Source organism: Lithobates pipiens, unplaced genomic scaffold (assembly GCF_037356315.1).
Source record: "Lithobates pipiens isolate NorthernLeopardFrog02 unplaced genomic scaffold, aLitPip1_a1.2 Scaffold_19, whole genome shotgun sequence".
Lineage (NCBI taxonomy): Eukaryota > Metazoa > Chordata > Amphibia > Anura > Ranidae > Lithobates > Lithobates pipiens.
The window spans coordinates 244,444,978-244,464,315 of record NW_027507764.1 but is presented as its reverse complement, the minus strand read 5'-3'; the positions used below and the strand labels follow the sequence as shown (position 1 = coordinate 244,464,315).

Below are 19,338 nucleotides of genomic sequence, written 5' to 3'. Positions count from 1 at the left end.
ACTGGAAGGCATCAGACTGGAAGGCCGGGGCATCAGACTGGAAGGCATCGGACTGGAAGGCATCAGACTGGAAGGCCGGGGCATCAGACTGGAAGGCATCGGACTGGAAGGCATCAGACTGGAAGGCCGGGGCATCAGACTGGAAGGCATCGGACTGGAAGGCCGGGGCATCAGACTGGAAGGCATCGGACTGGAAGGCCGGGACATCAGACTGGAAGGCATCGGACTGGAAGGCCGGGGCATCAGACTGGAAGGCATCGGACTGGAAGGCCGGGGCATCAGACTGGAAGGCATCGGACTGGAAGGCCGGAACATCAGACTGGAAGGCCGGAACATCAGACTGGAAGGCATCAGACTGGAAGGCCGGAACATCAGACTGGAAGGCATCAGACTGGAAGGCCGGGACATCAGACTGGAAGGCATCAGACTGGAAGGCATCAGACTGGAAGGCCGGGACATCAGACTGGAAGGCATCAGACTGCAAGGCCGGAACATCAGACTGGAAGGCATCAGACTGCAAGGCCGGAACATCAGACTGGAAGGCATCAGACTGCAAGGCCGGGACATCAGACTGGAAGGCATTAGACTGCAAGGCCGGGACATCAGACTGGAAGGCATCAGACTGGAAGGCCGGGACATCAGACTGGAAGACATCAGACTGGAAGGCATCAGACTGGAAGGCCGGGACATCAGACTGCAAGGCCGGGACATCAGACTGCAAGGCATCAGGCTGGAAGGCGTCTGGCTGGAAGGCCGGGACATCAGGCTGGAAGGCGTCTGGCTGGAAGGCCGGGACATCAGGCTGGAAGGCGTCTGGCTGGAAGGCCGGGACATCAGGCTGGAAGGCGTCTGGCTGGAAGGCCGGGACATCAGGCTGGAAGGCGTCTGGCTGGAAGGCCGGGACATCAGGCTGGAAGGCGTCTGGCTGGAAGGCCGGGACATCAGGCTGGAAGGCGTCTGGCTGGAAGGCCGGGACATCAGGCTGGAACTCCGGCTCTGGCACTCCGGGCTGGGACAGATTGGTAGGTGTGGAGGCAGGTTGGGTTAATGGTATGATCATTTTGGTTGGGAAAAACTTTCGCTTTTTCTTTGGCTTAGCTACTGAAGCTCTGTAGGTGACTGCAGGACTGTAAATAAGGGGTGCAGCAGACTGGAAAGGAGGATTGTGATATGGCAGGGAAGAGGTACCAGTAGCTGGGGAAAGAACTTGTGGGTTTGTAGACAGTGGAGAGGAGGCAGGTGGGTTGAATGCAGGATAAGTACAGGGAGTAGAGACTGGATATGAGTATTTGGTTGGGAGCAGCGTGTACTGGGCTGCAACTGAGGTTGACATGGCTGATGGGGAAACATACTTTTGGGTAGGCTCATACCTGATGGCAGAGGTGGATTGTTTGGCTGGGGCTGATTGCACCATGTCAGACCATGCTGAAAGTATGGGTTGTACAAACTGAAGTTTTAAGCCTCCCTGTCTAACCAAAGACTGAGCAGATACAATGCACTCAGCAATCACCTGTGGGGAACAGGCTGAGTAGTGTTCACAAAAATCAGCAGGATCATCTTCAAAAAGCCATACTAAAGATACAACCTGATTCATATCAAAAGGAGGAGTGAAATCATCACGGCCATCTGGAATACAGGGCAGGGCTAGCTCAGTACAGATCTTTATCAAAGGCTGCACCTCCCCAAACAATATATAACCCTGATCAACCAGGGAGTGAGCCAAACGCATAGCTGCAAACAACTGGTCACTAGACCATCCTTTCAAAGCCTGGCGGCAATAATCACCACTCTCAGATGCCAGCAGAGAAAAATAAATGATCTCATCAGCATTCATGTTTGCAACCAAACTGAAGCAAATGGTTCCCCTGTGCAGCCACTTCTGGTCAGGAATGGCCTTGGTATTCTGTCATGAACCAGATGTGACCAGAACTGTGTGACTGCGACGAAGTGAACCAGACACAAATAAGTGAAGGTAAATTTATTAAGCAAACGCATACAAATGTGAACACACCACCAATACAAACTAAGTGAACAAACTAACAACCAAACAGTGCAGATAAGCAAATAAACCAGTATAATGTAACAAAGGGAGTACCAGAATCGTAGTCAAGCCAGGCCGGGGTCATAAATAGGAGGTAGCAGAATAGGTGGACAAGGAGAAAGGGAACAGGTACAGGAGGCAGGATGCAGGGATCAGGGATCAGGTAACAGGGATCAGGTAACAGGGATCAGGTATCAAACAGGCTGCAGGTCAGGGCTCAAGGACAATACCAAGGCGAAGTGTATATGAACTTGCCGGGTATTTATAATGGCTGCTGTCAGTCATGTGACGCCTGACTGCAGAGGGCAATACCTGCTCCATACTGCCAGGATCCCTCCGCTGGTGGACACCAGTACTGCAGACCAAAGATGACATAATTCCAGCAGGAGACACCTGCTGGTGGATCGCAGTACTGCATGCCAAATGATTGATAATACCAGCGGAGGGAACCTTTCCTGACAGGTTCTGTTGAATTCAAACCACGGTCAGGTAGACCAACTAAAATTTCAGCCACAGCTGCCAGGAAAATTGTTTGGGATGCAAAGAAAAACCCACAAATAACTTCAGGTGAAATACAGGACTCTCTGAAAACATGTGTTGTGGCTGTTTTGAGATGCACAATAAGGTACTTGAAGAAAGAAGGGCTGCATGGTCGAGTTGCCATAAGAAAGCCATTACTAGGCAAATGCCACAAAGTATCCCGCTTACAATATGCCAAACAGCACAGAGACAAGCCTCAAACCTTCTGGCACAAAGTCATTTGGAGTGATGAGACCAAAATCAAACTTTTTGGCTACAACCGTAAACGCTACATTTGTAGAGGAGTCAACAAGGCCTATGATGAAAGGTACAGAGGTGGATCGCTGATGTTTTGGGGATGCGTGAGCTACAAAAGCACAGGAAATTTGGTAAAAATTGATGGCAAGATGAATGCAGTATTTTATAAAAACATACCGGAGGAACGTTTGCATTCATCAGCCAGGAAGCGGGACGTACTTGGACATTCCAACATAATGGTCCAAAACACAAGGCCAAATTGACCTGTTATTGGCTACAGCAGAATAAAGTGAAGGTTTTGAAATGTCTATCTTAGGCCACATGTACCCTGCTGCTGGTAAACGGCCGTTCAGAAGCAGCTGGCTGCTTTTTTCAGCTGCCCCTGAACTCCTCCAATGTTATCTTATGTGTACATTTTACACAGGTTAGTTTAATGTCGTTTTTAGGCAGTTGAGTTTAGAGACCTTTTTTGGAAACAAAAGAATGAGTTCAGATGCTGAGTTTAGAGGCATTTCAAGCGCCATACGCTTCTAAGCGCTCCTAAATGCGGTAACCCGCATTTTGTTTACAAGCTTTTTCATTTTTGGCTATTTTGAAAAAAGTGTAATATATATATATTTTAAGCACTTCTAAACGCAAATGAGCCATGTAAACACGGCAAAACTGACATTTTAAACGTGGGCTACTCTGTCAAGTTAAATCATTCAGGAGAGGTTGTAAATATGTCTCATGTACATTAAGCCTTATGCTCCTGACCTCAATATCATTGAGCCACACTGGGGCGATCTCAAACGTGCAGTTAATGCAAGACAACTCAAGAATTTCCAGGAACTGGAGGCTGTTTGCCAAGAGGAATGGGCAGCTTTACCATCTGAGAAGATTAAGAGCCTCATCCACAAATACCACAAACAAAATGTCATTGATGTTAAAGTGGACAATACACGGTATTAAGAATTTGGGTATGCAAACTTTTGATCAGGGTGATTTCTGCTGTCATGATTTAAAAAGAGTAAACACAGTTAATTGATGGCTTCAGCCAAACACTAACCATGAGTGAAAGAGTTTTTGTGTTCATATTCTCTGAAAAATGGCCAAGAAATCTGCCAGGGTATGTAAACTTATGAGCACAAATGTATGTATGTGATATTCTATATTTGTCACTTTTATTTCACAACTTATTTTCCATGCACATATAGGGAACAGGAGTTATGACTGCAAAAAACTCCAGATATCAAAAATTTCAGTCTTTTACATTAAGGCATGCTAGAGGCATTCCCTAGACTTGAACCCAATGGGGTTATAGGACACTGGAAGAAGGTCATACAATCGCCTATCATTTTTTTTTAGTAAGAACTTAGGAGTTGGGTTCATAGGAGTATTATGGCTTGAAGATGCAGCATCAGAATTTTTCTGACCTGTTTACCCGACCTGATAAGTTTACAGCTCGGTAGGTATCCTTCATGTCACCCCCTTGGAGGAACTGGATGTAGCTAGGCAATATGAGTCTTTTATTCCTACTATAGAATTAATCCCATGTAGTAGGGATTTGCTTAATTTAATACTCATTGGTACCCTATGGCACCCATTGGTGTTTGGAGTGGATTATGGTCTCAGACACCTGATATTTATGGAATGGCTACGATCGGTTCTTTTCAGGCTCCTTTCTGCTCACTTTTAATGCATCTACCTGCAGGGGTATAAGGAGCCTGGTTATATAGAACACTTTCACATCTATGCATCAGCATTCAGATGGGAGAAAAAACAGAAGTTGGGTATGCTTGGGTACATGCCTGTCCAGTCCTCTGAGCCCAGGGAATAAGCTTTATTTAATCTATTATCCTTTAAGTTGGTTTTTCCTTTTGGCCATGGCTATGGCAAATAAATAAAATGAGGTGCTCAAAGACTGTCTGTCAGGGAGCCTTTTCTAAATCATTCTCCTGAACAGACTAGTGTTTTAAAACCAGATCCTCTTTGTTGAGCAAAGTAGTTCCTTATTTCACAGAACAAGTCTGATTAGTCTTTTTAATGGTCCTAAGAAGCAGTTACAGGCATGGACCATGATTGCTAGAAGGTTGAGACAGTCAATCCTAACTTAAGAAATTCACAGGCTCTCCTATTCCATCTTTAAAGAGGAAGTAAACCCTGATGGGTTTACTTCCTCTTTCATTCCCTGCAAAGGCAAAGCAAAATGGACTACTATGCATCGCCGTAGACAGCGGTGCCTGTCTTCGGGCAAATATCTCCTAAACCTATACGGTCTTGGACCTACAAGTAAGCCTTAATCTAGGCTTACCTGTTGGTCAAAGTGTGTTGTAAGGGTTTACAACCACTTTAAGAGCCCATTCCACCTAGATCCTGCATCCTAAGAGAAGTCAGGGACATTGGTGGAGCAGACCTGCAGATCAGTTACATGATCCAGCTAGGAGATACCTTCATCATGCACTATGAGTGGAGGTAAAACTCATTCAAAATCTGGCATTTGGCATAAAGGCCTTGCAGGCAGGGGGGTCCCACCCTAAGGTAGGCCTGTACTTTATTATCCTTTCAAGTGTGCCGTCCTGGAAGGTAATAGGAGAAAACCTACATTAGACTTAACAGTAACTGTATTTCAATGAACCTTCCAGGACGCCAGGCCTATTTCCTGCCCATTGGAGCAAGGAAAATTTGTTGGACACTAGGTGGTGTGTACATAGGAGGAATGATTGCCCTTGTGAACCACTTTCAGGAGTACAATTACAAACCGAGTAACAAGGAGAAGGGTGGGGAGGAGCCCTGTCATCTCTCAGGTGTGCCTTCCTGGAAGGTTCGTATAAATACTGTGAGAGAATAAAAAAAGAAGAGTTCCCCTTGGGGTTTTCAGGCAGCAACAAGAAGCACAGATAAATCCGTGAAAAGTTATATTTATTTTATTGATTCAACAGGTTTTTTGCCATCATAGATTTAAAAATACAGGCTCTGGTATATAATATTATAGCATATCAGTGGATAAACAGTATATGAAGTCGTGTTCCGCCTTTTTTCTCCCCTTCTTTTGTCCCCCCTCCCCCCCTGTGTCCATCTTGGTGGGTGGTTGAGGTGGGTCAAAATAGTGGGGCAGCGGATCCAGGATGACCCTTTGAGGGAAGGCAATGTTCCGTTTTTCAGATTTTATTAGAAGTCTCTGGTTGAAAAGCATTGGTTCGGTGGAACTGGTAAATATTATCAAAATAAGTTTTGATATTACATTTTTCGGTTAAAACCTATTATATTGAAAGTCTTTTTTTCTTTGATTACCTGCAGAATATACAATATAACTACTCCTTTCGCCAGGGCTTTGTTGCTTTTTACCCCCTGAAGAAGACCCTGACTCCCTGAAGGTCGAAATGCATTGGGGCAGCCCGGGTGCTATTTTACAACTTTTGAAAAAGTGCTGTACTTGTAAATTGTTCCTGTAACCTATTTTGTATTAAATGTTGCATATACTGTTTATCCACTGATATGCTATAATATTATATACCAGAGCCTGTATTTTTAAATCTATGATGGCAAATAAGCTGTTGAATCATTAAAATAAATATAACTTTTCACGGATTTATCTCTGCTGCTTCTTGCTGCCTGAAAACCCCAAGGGGAACTCTTCTTTTTTTATTCTCTCTCGAATACTTAGGGGTGTGCAGCTAGGTCGTTTTTCATTCATTTATTTACATTTATGCACTTTTTTCCTCCTTACGTATAAATACTGTTACCGTTAAGTCCAATGTGTGTGTGTGTTTTTTTTTTCCTGTTTGATGTCTGTGCAAATATCATGTGATATATAAAATTGCAACTACCACCATTTTATTCTCCATGACCTCTGCTTTTAGAAAATATATAATGTTTGTGGTTCTAAGTTACTTTCTAGCTAAAATAAAAATGCTCTTGTGAAAAAAATGCAGATTTTAACATACAAGAAAAATGTCCGAATTGGCCTGGGCAGCAAGTCGTCAAAATATTTATAGATTTTATTTAGTTGTGCAAATTAGTCATACAATTATTGTCAAGTTAACTGATACATGCTAACACTGGTAATTTTGGACTGGTTATATGTAATTTAGGTTTGTTTCAAAATAATGACTTGCTGTTGTTGACTGTTACCACTTTAGGTCCATCCTAGAGCAGTTTTACTACTAAAGGGTGGCACCTTTGCGCCCTACACTTCCAGGTAGGAGTCACCCATGCTCACCGCTGGTGGCTCGCTTCCGCTGTGATTACACACAACGGAAGCTGGTCTGCGGGTGCAGGGTACTGGATGTCATCCGGCACTCACTGATCACCAGGCAGAGAGACATAACTGTGACCTGCCTATTTAAACAAGGCAGATCACTGTTCTGACAGGAGGGAAGGGATGGAGTTTGTGTCCCTGCAGGGAAATCTTCTCCCCTAGTTCATGCACCTCTCAAATTAGAGTAAAACACTGGCTAGGCACAGTTAACACTTCAATCGCCCCTGATGTTAACCTGTTCCCAGCAAGTGTCATTAGTACAGTGATTGTGTTTTTGTTTGTTTGTTGGCACTGATCACTGTATTCGTATCACTGGATCCCAAAAAGTTGCAAGTTTCAGTGTCAAAATATCCACCACAATCAATAATCCATAAGTCACTAATTACCCCGATTACTAGTTTAAATTTTTTTTTTTTAATAAAAATATGCCATAGGTTGTAGATGCTATAACTTTTTTTCTTTTCTTACATCAGGGGACACAGAGCCATAGTAATAACTATGTGGGTTACATTGGCGTATCAGGTGCTGGACACTGGCACACCCCTTAAGGCTTGAACTTCCCTTATATAACCCCTCCCATTACTGGGAGTTTTTTTCGCCAGTGTCTAAGGTGTTGGGCCGCCCGACATGATGCCGGCGCTCGCACACTTCCCTGCTGAAAGGGGAGGGGGGGGGCGTTTAAGCGCGGGGGCGCTCCTACACGGCGTCAGACGCCGGCCACACATGGAAGAAGTCATTTAAGCTATACAGGAAAAGCTGCAGTCTGGCGATGGAAGGACAGAGCAGAGTGGTTGCTGGTCAGGTTTGGTAATACAGGCTTCCCCCTTTCATTGACAACATTGTACTTTATAGGTAGGACTAATAGCAGCTTTTGTACTGTACTATAGCCTAGCAAGTGTAACATTCTTTTGCTGGTACTGCCTCTGCTTTGCACTGTAAGATATGAGTGACAAAGGGACCTAAGGGTTCTAAGGGGTTAATGGTATACAACAAACTAAAAACCCTTCCAAAAGAATGTCTTCCTCCCCTGAGAGGTAAAAAGAAAAATATTGCCAGTCAGATGAGCCGTCAAGGGTAGAACAATTCTGTCCCTTTGTATTTCATACAAACAGTTTTTTTCTTCAACCATTTAAAATATTATTGCTATGATGTCTCTCCATAGTAGAACTAAACATTGAAGATTCCCATCTAGTCCTCTGGGCCCTTTTGTTGAGGTGCAGGAGGCTGGGGATCAGGTATATCTTCCCAAATATTGGAAGATACTTATTTTCTCAAATGTTCTTCCAGGACAGCCCTTGAGAGATGGTCCCTCCCATCGACCCAGGAAACACATTGCCACAGTTCAAAAGGCGGTCCCTCAGGTCCCTGGTCAGTCATTGGTGTTTCCCCTGTCGGAAGAACATGTTGCCAGGAACCTAGAGGTACTCATTTCTCAGAGAGTCTGTAGCCATAAGGGACTGGGTCCTATCTGAGGCTACAGTGGGGTCCTTACCTCTTTTTTTTTTTCCACGGCACGGGTACCGTCCAGCTGACCAGAGCAGACCCGTTACCCTCCTCCTTCCAGTGCCGAGGTGGCCAGGGGCAGGATGGTGCCGGTTTCCCCCAGGAGCGGTGAGTGGAACCTTCCATCTCAGCTCCTTGTTGCGGTGGGGCCGGAGACGCCGAGCGTCATTAACGGCAAAACCGCGTCATCACTTCGTGCCGAGACTTCCGGGTCTCTAGGGCACAGGGAGGAGAGGGAGAGCCAGTGCTGTGCCTACACAGTCCCGACCAGCGTCCAGCTACACCGGACTAGTGGCGGGATCCGGAACTACAGAGGGGAACCATGGAGGCTATTCCCCAGGACACTCCGGCAGAGGCAGGCACCAGCCAATCCCAGGTAGGCTGCTGGGCATGCTATTACTCTGGTGGTCTAGGGAGTTGTGGTGTTGGTAAGGCTGGGATCTATAGTGCCCCACGGTGGTGGTTAACTCACAGTTAAGGATGTATGCAGTGATGGTGATTCTAAGGAGGGACATAGAGCTGGATGCTAAGAATGTTGTTTTCTTATTTTCAGACTAAAGAGCTCCCAAAGGAAGACCAGGCAGGCCACAAAAAATGCCCTAATTGTGGGAATAGATTCTCTTCTGGCTCTAACAAAGCCCTATGCAAGCAATGCATTACAGGCTTGCTTAAATCTGAGGCAGACTCTCCTTTGGCTAAATTTTTGGGCTCCTTTAAAGAAGAAATGGCATCAACTTTTAAGCCCCCCTGGGATATAATCACGGATGTCTGCACAGCTCCCTCCACTAGTAGAACTGCGTTTTTCCTCATCACCATGCCTTACAACACCCAGCTCTGGGGAGCCTCGTATAGTCAGGGAGCCTAGCCCCGCGTTGATTAGCCCTGATTCCTCTGATGCAGATTCAGATCAGGATGAGGATCAAGCAACATCTAAAGTCTCAAAATACAAGCTGTCTCTTGAGGAAGTAGATGAGCTATTGAGCGCTATCTATGATACGCTGGAAATTGAGGAGGAGGAAACTCAATTAACCAGACATGATAAGATGTATGAGGCTCTGGGGAAAAAAAGCAAAGGTTTTTCCAATACATAAAGTGCTTTCTGACCTTGACCGTAAGGAGTTGTCTGAACCGGATAAGGTTTTCTTTCCTAATTCCCTTAAGAGAAGGTTTCCCTTTGATGAGAGCCCAGAGGCGGTCCGGAATAAAAATCCTAAACTAGACACCCCTCTGTCCAAAGTCTCAAAGCAAGCTGATCTGGCTTTTAAGGATATGGGCCATTTAAAAGACCCAATGGACAGGAGAACAGACATAGTCTTAAAGAGGAGCTGCACCTTTAAAAAAAAAATATTAAAAGCCAGCAGCTACAAATATTGCAGCTGCTGACTTTTAATAAATTGACACTTATCTGTCCCAGGGTCCAGCGATGTTGGCGGCAGATAACGAGCAATCGCTCCTCTCTCCGCTTCCCCCACCACCATCCTCTGTCAGGGAATCGGGAAATGAAGCATTGTGGCTTCACTGCCCGGTTCCCTACTGCGCATGCACGAGTAGTGCTGCGCGTCTCCACTGGTCCCCGCTGTGTCCTGGGAACTGTGTGTTTCCCAGAACACAACGGGGGGTGGCATCTGCGGCTAGCTTGTCCCGGAAGTGGGTGCAGATACCTGGATTATCCCAGGTATCTGCACCCCCCACCCCCCTGAAAGGTGCCGATTGTGGCACCGGAGGGGGGGGGGGGGGTCAGATGAGCGGAACCTTCACTTCAGGGTGGAGGTCCGCTTTAAAGAGGGCCTGGGATGCCTCTATGGCAGGCTTGAAACCAGCTCTATCCACTTCTTGTGTAGCTAGAAACCTGGAGTTCTGGTTGTCACAACTGCAGGAACACTTAAAAGCAGGCACTCCTGGGGGGAGCTTTTGAAAACCTTCCCTATGCTTTTCAAGGCCACTAGTTTCATCTCTGATGCACGCATTGATTCCGTAAAGTTTATGGCAGCAAGAAGTCAGCAGCACTTTCAGTGGCAGCAAGAAGGTCAGTATGGATGAAAACTTGGGGGGAGACACGGCATCTAAAACTCGTGCAGTGTCCCTTTTACAGGGGACTTAGTCTTCAGGCGTGAGTTAGATACCGCCTTAGAAAGGACAGCGGATAAAAGAACCTTTCCCACAAAAAAGAAAAATTTTCAAAGGAAGATTTTTCGTCTCTCTAAGGAACTCTCTAATTCAGAAGGGCTCCATCCCCAAAAAACACTGGTCAGGACATGAGGGTAAGGGAAAAGGGGGCATGCTTTTTAACCGCCTCAATCAAGACTCCAAACCTCAGTGACGTCAGGGTTCCTGTGGGAGGAAGATTGAGCAGATTTCTTCCACAGTGGGAAAAGACAACCTCGAACGAGTATGTCTTAAATATAATAAAAAGGGGTCACACGCTGGAATTTCACAGCAGCCCTCCCTCAAAGTTTTTGGTGACAAAACTCCCAAGTCACTCAGAAAAGGCCTTACCATTACTGATAGGGGAGATGGTGGATCAAGAGGTATTGACACCAGTCCCTATTCAGGAACAGGGGGACTTTTTTTACTCACACATTTTCGTGGTAAAAAAGCAGTCAGGGAAGTTCAGACTATTTATGAACCTCCGACCTCTGAACCACTTCATCCGTTACAAGAGATTTCGGATGGAGTCCATTTATTCCATAAAAAATCTTCTCCAGAAGGAGATATTAATGGCTACCCTAGATCTAAGGGATGCTTATTTGCATATACCAATAATGAAGGAATGCCAAAAAATTCCTTCGGATGGCAGTTCAGATAGACACGAAAGTTTATCACTTTCAGTGCAGAGCACTTCCCTTCTGACTGTCGTCCTCCCTGAGGATCTTTACCAAGGTTCTCGGGGAGGCACTAGTTCCGTTAAGACTCCAGCCAGTCTCGATTATTCCCTATATAGACGACCTACTCCTAACAGCACACTCTGAGAGTCGTCTGTCTCAGGATTTAGAGTTGACACAGCTCAGCCTGAATCGATTGGGGTGGATTATCAGTCAGGAAAAATCCAAGACTACCCCAACACAGGAGATCCTGTATTTAGGTTACAGGATCAGGTCAGTAGACCAGAGAATAGTCCTGCTGGAAGAAAAGATTGAATCTGTGGCAGAGAAGGTAATGTCAGTACTAGGTCTTATGACAGCAGCCATTCCAGCCGTACAATGGGCCAGGTTCCACCAAAGAGACATTCAGAGGTTCTTGTGGGAACAGTTAAAGGGCAGAGGTTTGGAGGAGGAGGTATCGATCCCCTCAAAAATAAAATGCTCCCTCTGGTGGTGCAAGGACAGGGAGAACCTAAACAAAGGGGTTCCTTGGGTCCTGCCTATCACATCAACACTGACCACGGATGCATGCAGCTGGGGCTGGGGAGCCCATCTCGGCCCGAGCTGGGTCCAGGGCAGGTGGACCCCGGAAGAGAAATGTTTCTTCTCCAATTGGAAGGAGCTAACAGCAATCCTAAGAGCTATTTTAGCTTTTCAGACCACAATACAGGGTCAACATCTACAAGTCTGCTCAGACAATATGATGGCTGTAGTTTATATAAACAAACAGGGAGGTACCAGAAGTCCTCGTTTGATGTCGGTGGGCAAAATTCAATCTAGGATCCATTTCTGCTGTACACGTGAAAGGGAAGCTGAACAGCTCTGCGGACTTCTTGAGTCGACAAAGAGTTTCGAATCAAGAATGGTCTTTGGACCCGGAAGTATTCAATCTTATAACAGCTCACTGGGGAAAACTAGTAGTGGACCTTTTTGCAAGCAAGGAGAATGCAAAGGTTCCAAGTTTTTGCTCGCTAAGCCCAGGAGATCAGCCCCTGGCTGTAGATGCCTTGCAGACTCCGTGGACCTTCAGTCTGGCGTATGCATTCCCCCCTCTTCACCTCATTCCGAGGGTTCTAGAAAAATTCCTCACAGAGGAAACCTGTTTAATCCTAGTAGAACCGTTTTGGCCCAGGAGACTGTGGTTCACAACCTTGCTACAATTGACAGACCGTCCACCTCTAAGACTTCCCTGCAGACAGGACCTCCTGTCACAGGGACCTCTCTGTCATCAGCAGGTGGCCACGCTGAAGCTTTCAGCATGGTTACTGAGGAGGAAGTTTTGAGGAGTAAGGGCCTAACAGAAGAGGTAATTGCGACCATACTACAGAGTTGTAAACCAGTCACAAGCGCTATTTACAAGAAAGTCTGGAGAAAATGTAATAGCTGGCTGAATAGCCGTAAGGAGAAAAACATGAATACGGCTAATATTCTACAGTTTCTCCAGGAGGGGATAAACAAAGCATTAACTCTAAGTACTATTAAGGTACGGATAGCTGCATTAAGTGTGTACCTAGATGAACGTCTACAGGAAAATCCTTTTGTCGCTAGATTCTGTAAGGCAGTTGCTAGACGTAAGCCAGTCAAAGTCAACAGAGTTCCATCCTGGGATTTAGCAATTGTGCTAAAAGCTTTCTTGGGGTCACCCTTTGGGCTATCTCAGAAGCCTCCCTAAGGCTTATTACGTTTAAGTCAGTACTCCTGGTGGCAATCACTTCAGCCCGAAGGGTCAGTGAAATCCAAGCCCTTTCCATCAGAGAACCGTTTTTACAGATTCTAGAGGACAGAGTCATTCTAAAGACAGACCCTGGATTCTTACCAAAGAGTGTCTTACTATTTAAAGTGTCAATGTCTTTTCCTATCAAGGCACCTTTAAATCCTTAGGATTTAAAATTGGTCTTTTCAGCATTGCTGAATCAGCCATTTGAACCATACGAGATATTCTCTTGGTTCTTTGACAAGAAAGATAATCTTTTTTGCTTGCCATTTCTTCTGCTAGAAGAGTATCGGAACCAACGGCTCTCTCTGTCTTGTAAGAGCCATATTTCATCATGCATAAGAATGAGGTGGTTTGATGTCCTCATCCTAAATTCTTACCAAAAGTAGTAACAGGTTTTCATTAAAACCAAGATATTATTCTTCCTTCTTTGTCCCCAGAAGCCTTTATCTGGGGAAGAGAAAGCACTAGAGTCTCTTGATGTAGTAAGAGTGATAAGAATCTATTTAAAGGCGAGCGCTCAGGTTTTCAAAACACAAGCTTTGTTTGTACTGCCAGAGGGTCCAAGATATGGACAGGCAGCGTCAAGATCCACTATTTTCCAAATGGGTTTGTCAAGCGATTGATCAAGCTTCAACTTAAAGAAGAAAATTCTTCCTTCTCATATTAAGAGCACACTCATCCAGGGAGCTTAGTGCCTCTTGGGTGGTGCATCATCAGGCCTCTATGGCTCAGATCTGCAAGACCGCAACATGGTCTTCGGTGCAGACGTTTATCCGATTTTATCAAATCGATATTAAAGGTCATGAGGATATTGCCTTCGGTCACAGCATACACTGCAGGCTTCAGTATGAGTCCTCTGGCCTCCTGTTTCTTTGATTCTGTCCCCCCCCCCTTCAGTTGCCATTGCAATGGGACATCCCACGTAGTTATTACTATGGCTCTATGTCCCCTGATGTAAGAAAAGAAAATAGGATTTTTATAACAGCTTACCTGTAAAATCCTTTTCTTCGAAGTACATCAGGGGACACAGAGGTCCCTCCCTTCTTCTTATACACTTTGATTGCATGGCTACAAAACTGAGGACTCCCAGTAATGGGAGGGATTATATGAGGGAAGTTCACGCCTTAAGGGGCGCGCGAGTTTCCAGCACCTGATACGCTGATATAATCCACAGTTTATTACTATGGCTCTGTGTCCCCTGATGTAAATCAAAGAAAAGGATTTTACATGTAAGCTTTTTTAAAAATCCCATTTGTTTTGACCAAAAATTTAGCAAAATACAGATTGGCCTAAATTTTATGAAGAAGGGAAAAAATAAATAAAATTATATATATATATATATATATATATATATATATATATATATATATATATATATATATATATATATATATATATTTAGAATAGTGCTGCACTGTATAAATTATAAGAAAGTGCTCTGTGAGGAAAACACTAAAACCACACTAACAAGAGGCAATAGAAACACGTGTAGACTTAGACACAAAATAAATTGCATAAATCACACATTGATCATTAATATTTCCTTAGTAAACAATGGAATTGATTGCAGTGGCTATAAATACTATGATGAAAAATGTCCAATGAGATAACAAGTATTCATAAGTGAATATAGTATATGTGTCCGTGAAAAGTTCCTTTTTCAAAAATATGGTATAGTGCAATATATATAGACTGTATATCAACACAAAGAAATATAAAGTGCTGGTTGTCACTTTCTGCAGTGAGGTGCTGGTGATGGCTTATCTTCTGTGAAGCTAAATATATGGGGTGTACCCTTACCTTACTGCTGTAAGGTAACAGCATTTAAATAAATCTGTTGTGGAACTGCTATATGTCCCCTGGTAAGTGTCCCCAAAATGTCTTCTCTGGCTCAGCTGGTGTATGTATCCTTATAGCAGTCAGCATCCCCTTTAACTCACTGGAGCGGGAAAACCTTGAAAGTAGGGCATGGATGAGTATGGGAACTAGAGGGATGCTCGATAGTGTAGTAATTTCGCAAAATGTTAATGGCAACAGAATAAAAACAGATACTCACCGTAAACAGTAACAAACTGGCAACAAAAAACGAGTAGCGAGCTTGTCCACATCACTTCCTGTATCTCGTATTCCCAAAGCGTGTTTGTCACAGTCACGTGACTTCATCAGGGGATAACTAAAGATAATGGAAGTGTCTTTTTATGTATGTGTGGTTTTGTGTATACAGCAACCATTTTCTTGAAGCTTTGGTCACCGAAGGTCAACTGACAGCCATTTTCAGATGGCTCTGGTCGCCCGAAGTATCTTTTTGGTGGATATTTGGCCAGATAGATCTAAACATCCATTCAGGGGCCATTTTCCAATGGCTCACAAGAATGGAAGTAGAGCTGTGGCCATATTCTTGCAGAAACTCGACCACAATACAGAAATAAATATAATTGAACAATGGCGAAACTAAGTCAGTAGAAGTGTTAAAAATAGCTCTAGTTTATGGGTGCCTGTAGATGATGGCATTGAAATGGGCAAGATAAAAATGGAAATAGAAAATGTATACAAAAATAAAAAATTCCCAAATATAGAAATCTAAAAACAATGGTATTGCGAAGGGGGTACGCGATAAAAGGCACATGCACTAGACGGCCCAACGTCAATAATTATTAAAAGAAAGGGGAGGGGTGGTAAAAATAAAAAATAAAATTATATTGTATATCATAAAATTATATAGATGAAAAAAAATATATATATATATATAATCTCTCTCTCTCTCTCTATCAAAACCGGAAATGACTTAGACTAATAATAATCAAATTTACAAGGAAAGCAGAGAGCCTACAGATGGATTATAAATTTGAGTAAAACATAGATAGGTACCCAAATATAAAAATAAATATAGGAGACTAGTGAGAGAGTTGGAGGTAGCAGGAGAACCTGAATGACCAGAGAAAGTAAAAAATTATTAATAAAGCAATTAAAATTAAACTCTATATTGAGACCCCGAGGTGCAAATGCGTCTAACGTAAAGATCCACTTAGATTCGAGTTGGCTAAGCTTTCTGACTTTGACACCTACGCCAATGTTTCACATAGTTCTATCCCCCAGAATTTTAACTGCGTGGGATCTTTATTGTGATGGGTGACAAAGTGCCTCGATACACTGTGCTTGTGGAAGCCTTTCAAAATGTTTATAGTACAAAAAAAAAATTGTGGGAAAAAAAAAGACATACGTTTTATTTGGGTACAGAGTTGCATGGCCTCACAATTTTTAGCAACACAGTGCACTGCCGCAAAAAATGGCCTGGTCATGAAGGGGGTAAATCTTCCAGAAGTCAAATGATTAAAGTGGGCTTTTTCTGTGCACTGTTATTGTCTGTGCGTTATTTATTTTTTTAACTAATCCTTATCTCTCTGTAAACTATAGATAATCTCTGATCTAGAATCTTGGAATGATGAACTTTCTATACAAATGAACGATTTTGACACAGAGGATCTTACACTTGCAGAACAAAGATTGCAGCATCATGCTGACAAAGCCCTAACCATGAATAACTTGACTTTTGATGTCATCCACCAAGGACAAGAACTGTTGCAATATGTCAATGAGGTCCAATCTTCAGGTATGACAGTAATAGAAGCTGTTTTTTATTTTTCGTTTTTTTTTTTCCAAGCCTAACTTCAGGTTTTCTATCGAAGCTAGTCCAAATGGACTAATACAGTTAGTAGCAAAGCTTGCATTAAGCTTTCACCTTTTCGCTGCCTGAGCCATTTTTTCTCTTTTTTCACATGTTTAAAAAATTATTGTAAGCCCTAAAAATGACGTAAAACCCCCAAACATTATGTATTTTCTGAAAGCAGACACCATAGAGCAATAATGGCGAACCCTGGCACCCCAGCTGTTTTGAAACTATATTTCCTATGATGCTTCACTCTGCAGTGTTGTAGTTGAGCATCATGGGAAATGTAGTTCCAGAACATTTGAGGTGCCAAGGTTCGCCATCGCTGCCCTAGAGAATAAAATAGTGCTATTTCAAATTTTTTATGACACACAATATTACTGCAGAGGTCTAGGAAATGCACATTTTTTTCCATACCACACTAAAGTGAATTTTATGGCAAACACACAATAAATTGCCCACATTTTTGGTATTTTATAAAAGACAGGGTTATGCTGAGTAAATAGATACCCAACATGCCAAACCTTAAATTTGTGTGCACCTGTGAAATGGTGACAATCTTGAGTACCCTATAGGGGACACTTCAAAAGCCCCTTATAAGTATTGGTTTAGTGTTACGGAGGAGGTTTTGTACTAGAAATACTTTTGCTACAGAATGCACGGCGATATGTAACGTGTATCGCAATTGAAGTTTTCATGCGTAGGCGCCCCGGACACATGCGTTTGTCCTTACATGCCTATATGTGGAGGTAGGGAGGCTTCAAAATATTTTTTGGGGGGATTTTATGTGCTTGGTTGTAATTAAATTTTCTCATTTGTTAATTGGCACACAGCCTTCTTTATTCAGAACCATAGGGTTATATTACCCCTTACAGCAGTAGGACACTAGGCAGAAAAAAGACTTGGCTACGCCCATGGGCAGTCCTAGGTGATATACACCCCCTTCTTTGCTATAGGCCTTCAGTTTTTTTTCTGCCTAGTCAGGAGTGAGGACCTAGTTCCCCGCTGGGATCTCTTGTCCTGGCAGTTTTTTTTTTTTTTTTTTTTAGTTTGTAGACATCACCTGAAAAATCCAGGAAAAAAACAATCGCTGGGATGGGCAACGGGCTTTACATTCGATCCAGTGGTCACCCCAGTCTGGCTAGCGAGCGTGTACAGACCGCAGCTATGCGCTAGTTCGGCTCCAACCTAGCCTGACTGGATGGAGACCGGCCCTGCGAGTTAAACGTCTTGCGAGGTCACATGTGACTGGGTCTCGGCTCGAGTCGCAGTGTCCCTCATGGCCGACAGCCCCTCCACTTCGGTGGCGAGCTGTCTGCTTCCTCTGTGACCATTTCTAGTTGGATCAGGCAGACTGACTCAGGCCTATAATATCAAGGGTCGGGTTCCTCCCTTCCTTGGTGAAGGTGCACTCAACTCGGGCGATGAGTGCCTCCGGGGCCTTCCATCATCTGGCGTCAGTAACGCAAAGTTGCAAGGTGGCTGCCTAGTCGTCAGTACACACTTTCACAAAATTTTACAATATGGATGTGCTGGCATCTGGGGATGCTTCTTTTGGCCGCAAGGTTCTTCAGGCTGCAGGTTTTTTCCCTTGTGAAGGGGTGTGTGTGTTTTTTTTTTTTTTTTCTTTGTTTCTTTCTTTTGGCTGGTCAGGTGGGCTCCAGGTTGTTCTTGCTAAGCTCCAGTTTGTCTGTTTGGCCTGTTTTTTTGTTGGCTGCCCCACCCCTCATATTTGGCACTGCTTTGTGGCATCCCTATGGTTCCGAATAAAAAAGGCTGTGTCTGTCAATGAACAAATAAGAAAAATGTTATTTTTGACTTGCCGTAAAATAAGTTTCTCTGAGTTCATTGACAAACGCAGCACCTGCCCCTCTATGGAGTTTTAATACTTCTGATAATGCTTGTTATTTAACTGAAGGCCTATAGCAGAGGGGGGGGGTGTATATCACCTAGGACTGCCCATGGGTGTAGCCAAGTCCTTTTTTTTTCCTGCCTAGTGTCCTACTCCTGTAGGGGGCGATGTAACCCTATGGTTCTGAATAAAGAAGGCTATATCAATGAACGAATGAGAAACAGATTTTATGATAAGTCGAAAATCCTATTTTTTTGCAAAATTGTTTTTAGGTGACAGGTTCTCTTTATTGACATATGCCAGGTCTAAAAGACTCAGCATGTCTCCTTTGGACTCCACTGAATGTTTCGCAGATTGCACAGCCAAATGTTACTTCGTGCGGACTTGGCAGTTGAAAGGGTTAAAGCTTTAACCTATCAAAAAACACAATTTCTAAATTCAAAAGGCAAGTGTATTCTTACTTTAACTCTTTCGCGGCTACTGCCATAAGGATTACAGCAGGGCAGAGCGGCTGCCAGTTGGCCAGGTCAGTAATCCTTACATTGGCTGCTGTCTCCCTAATTTTGTAGATTAAAGCTGGCCTCATACTGCTATGAGAGGGATACTGAATATATACCACCAGGCAGGAAAGGTGCCATTCTGGGAGGACGTCCTGGTATATTTTCCCATTCGGACACAGC

At 43.9% G+C, this 19,338-nt stretch overlaps 1 protein-coding gene across 5 annotated transcripts in view; it reads left to right on the top strand.

The window, feature by feature from the left end:
• The window catches only part of TRIO (trio Rho guanine nucleotide exchange factor), a 751,422-nt gene that overhangs the window by 88,898 nt on the left and 643,186 nt on the right, over positions 1-19,338 (top strand). For all 5 annotated transcript variants that reach the window (XR_013277581.1, XM_077491869.1, XM_077491868.1 and 2 more), the window contains exon 8: positions 16,554-16,749. Coding sequence is in view for 4 of the 5 variants with exons in the window: in XM_077491869.1 (XP_077347995.1) it covers positions 16,554-16,749 (196 nt within the window). In the remaining variant the exon portion in view is untranslated. The remainder of the gene's footprint in view (positions 1-16,553; positions 16,750-19,338) is intronic.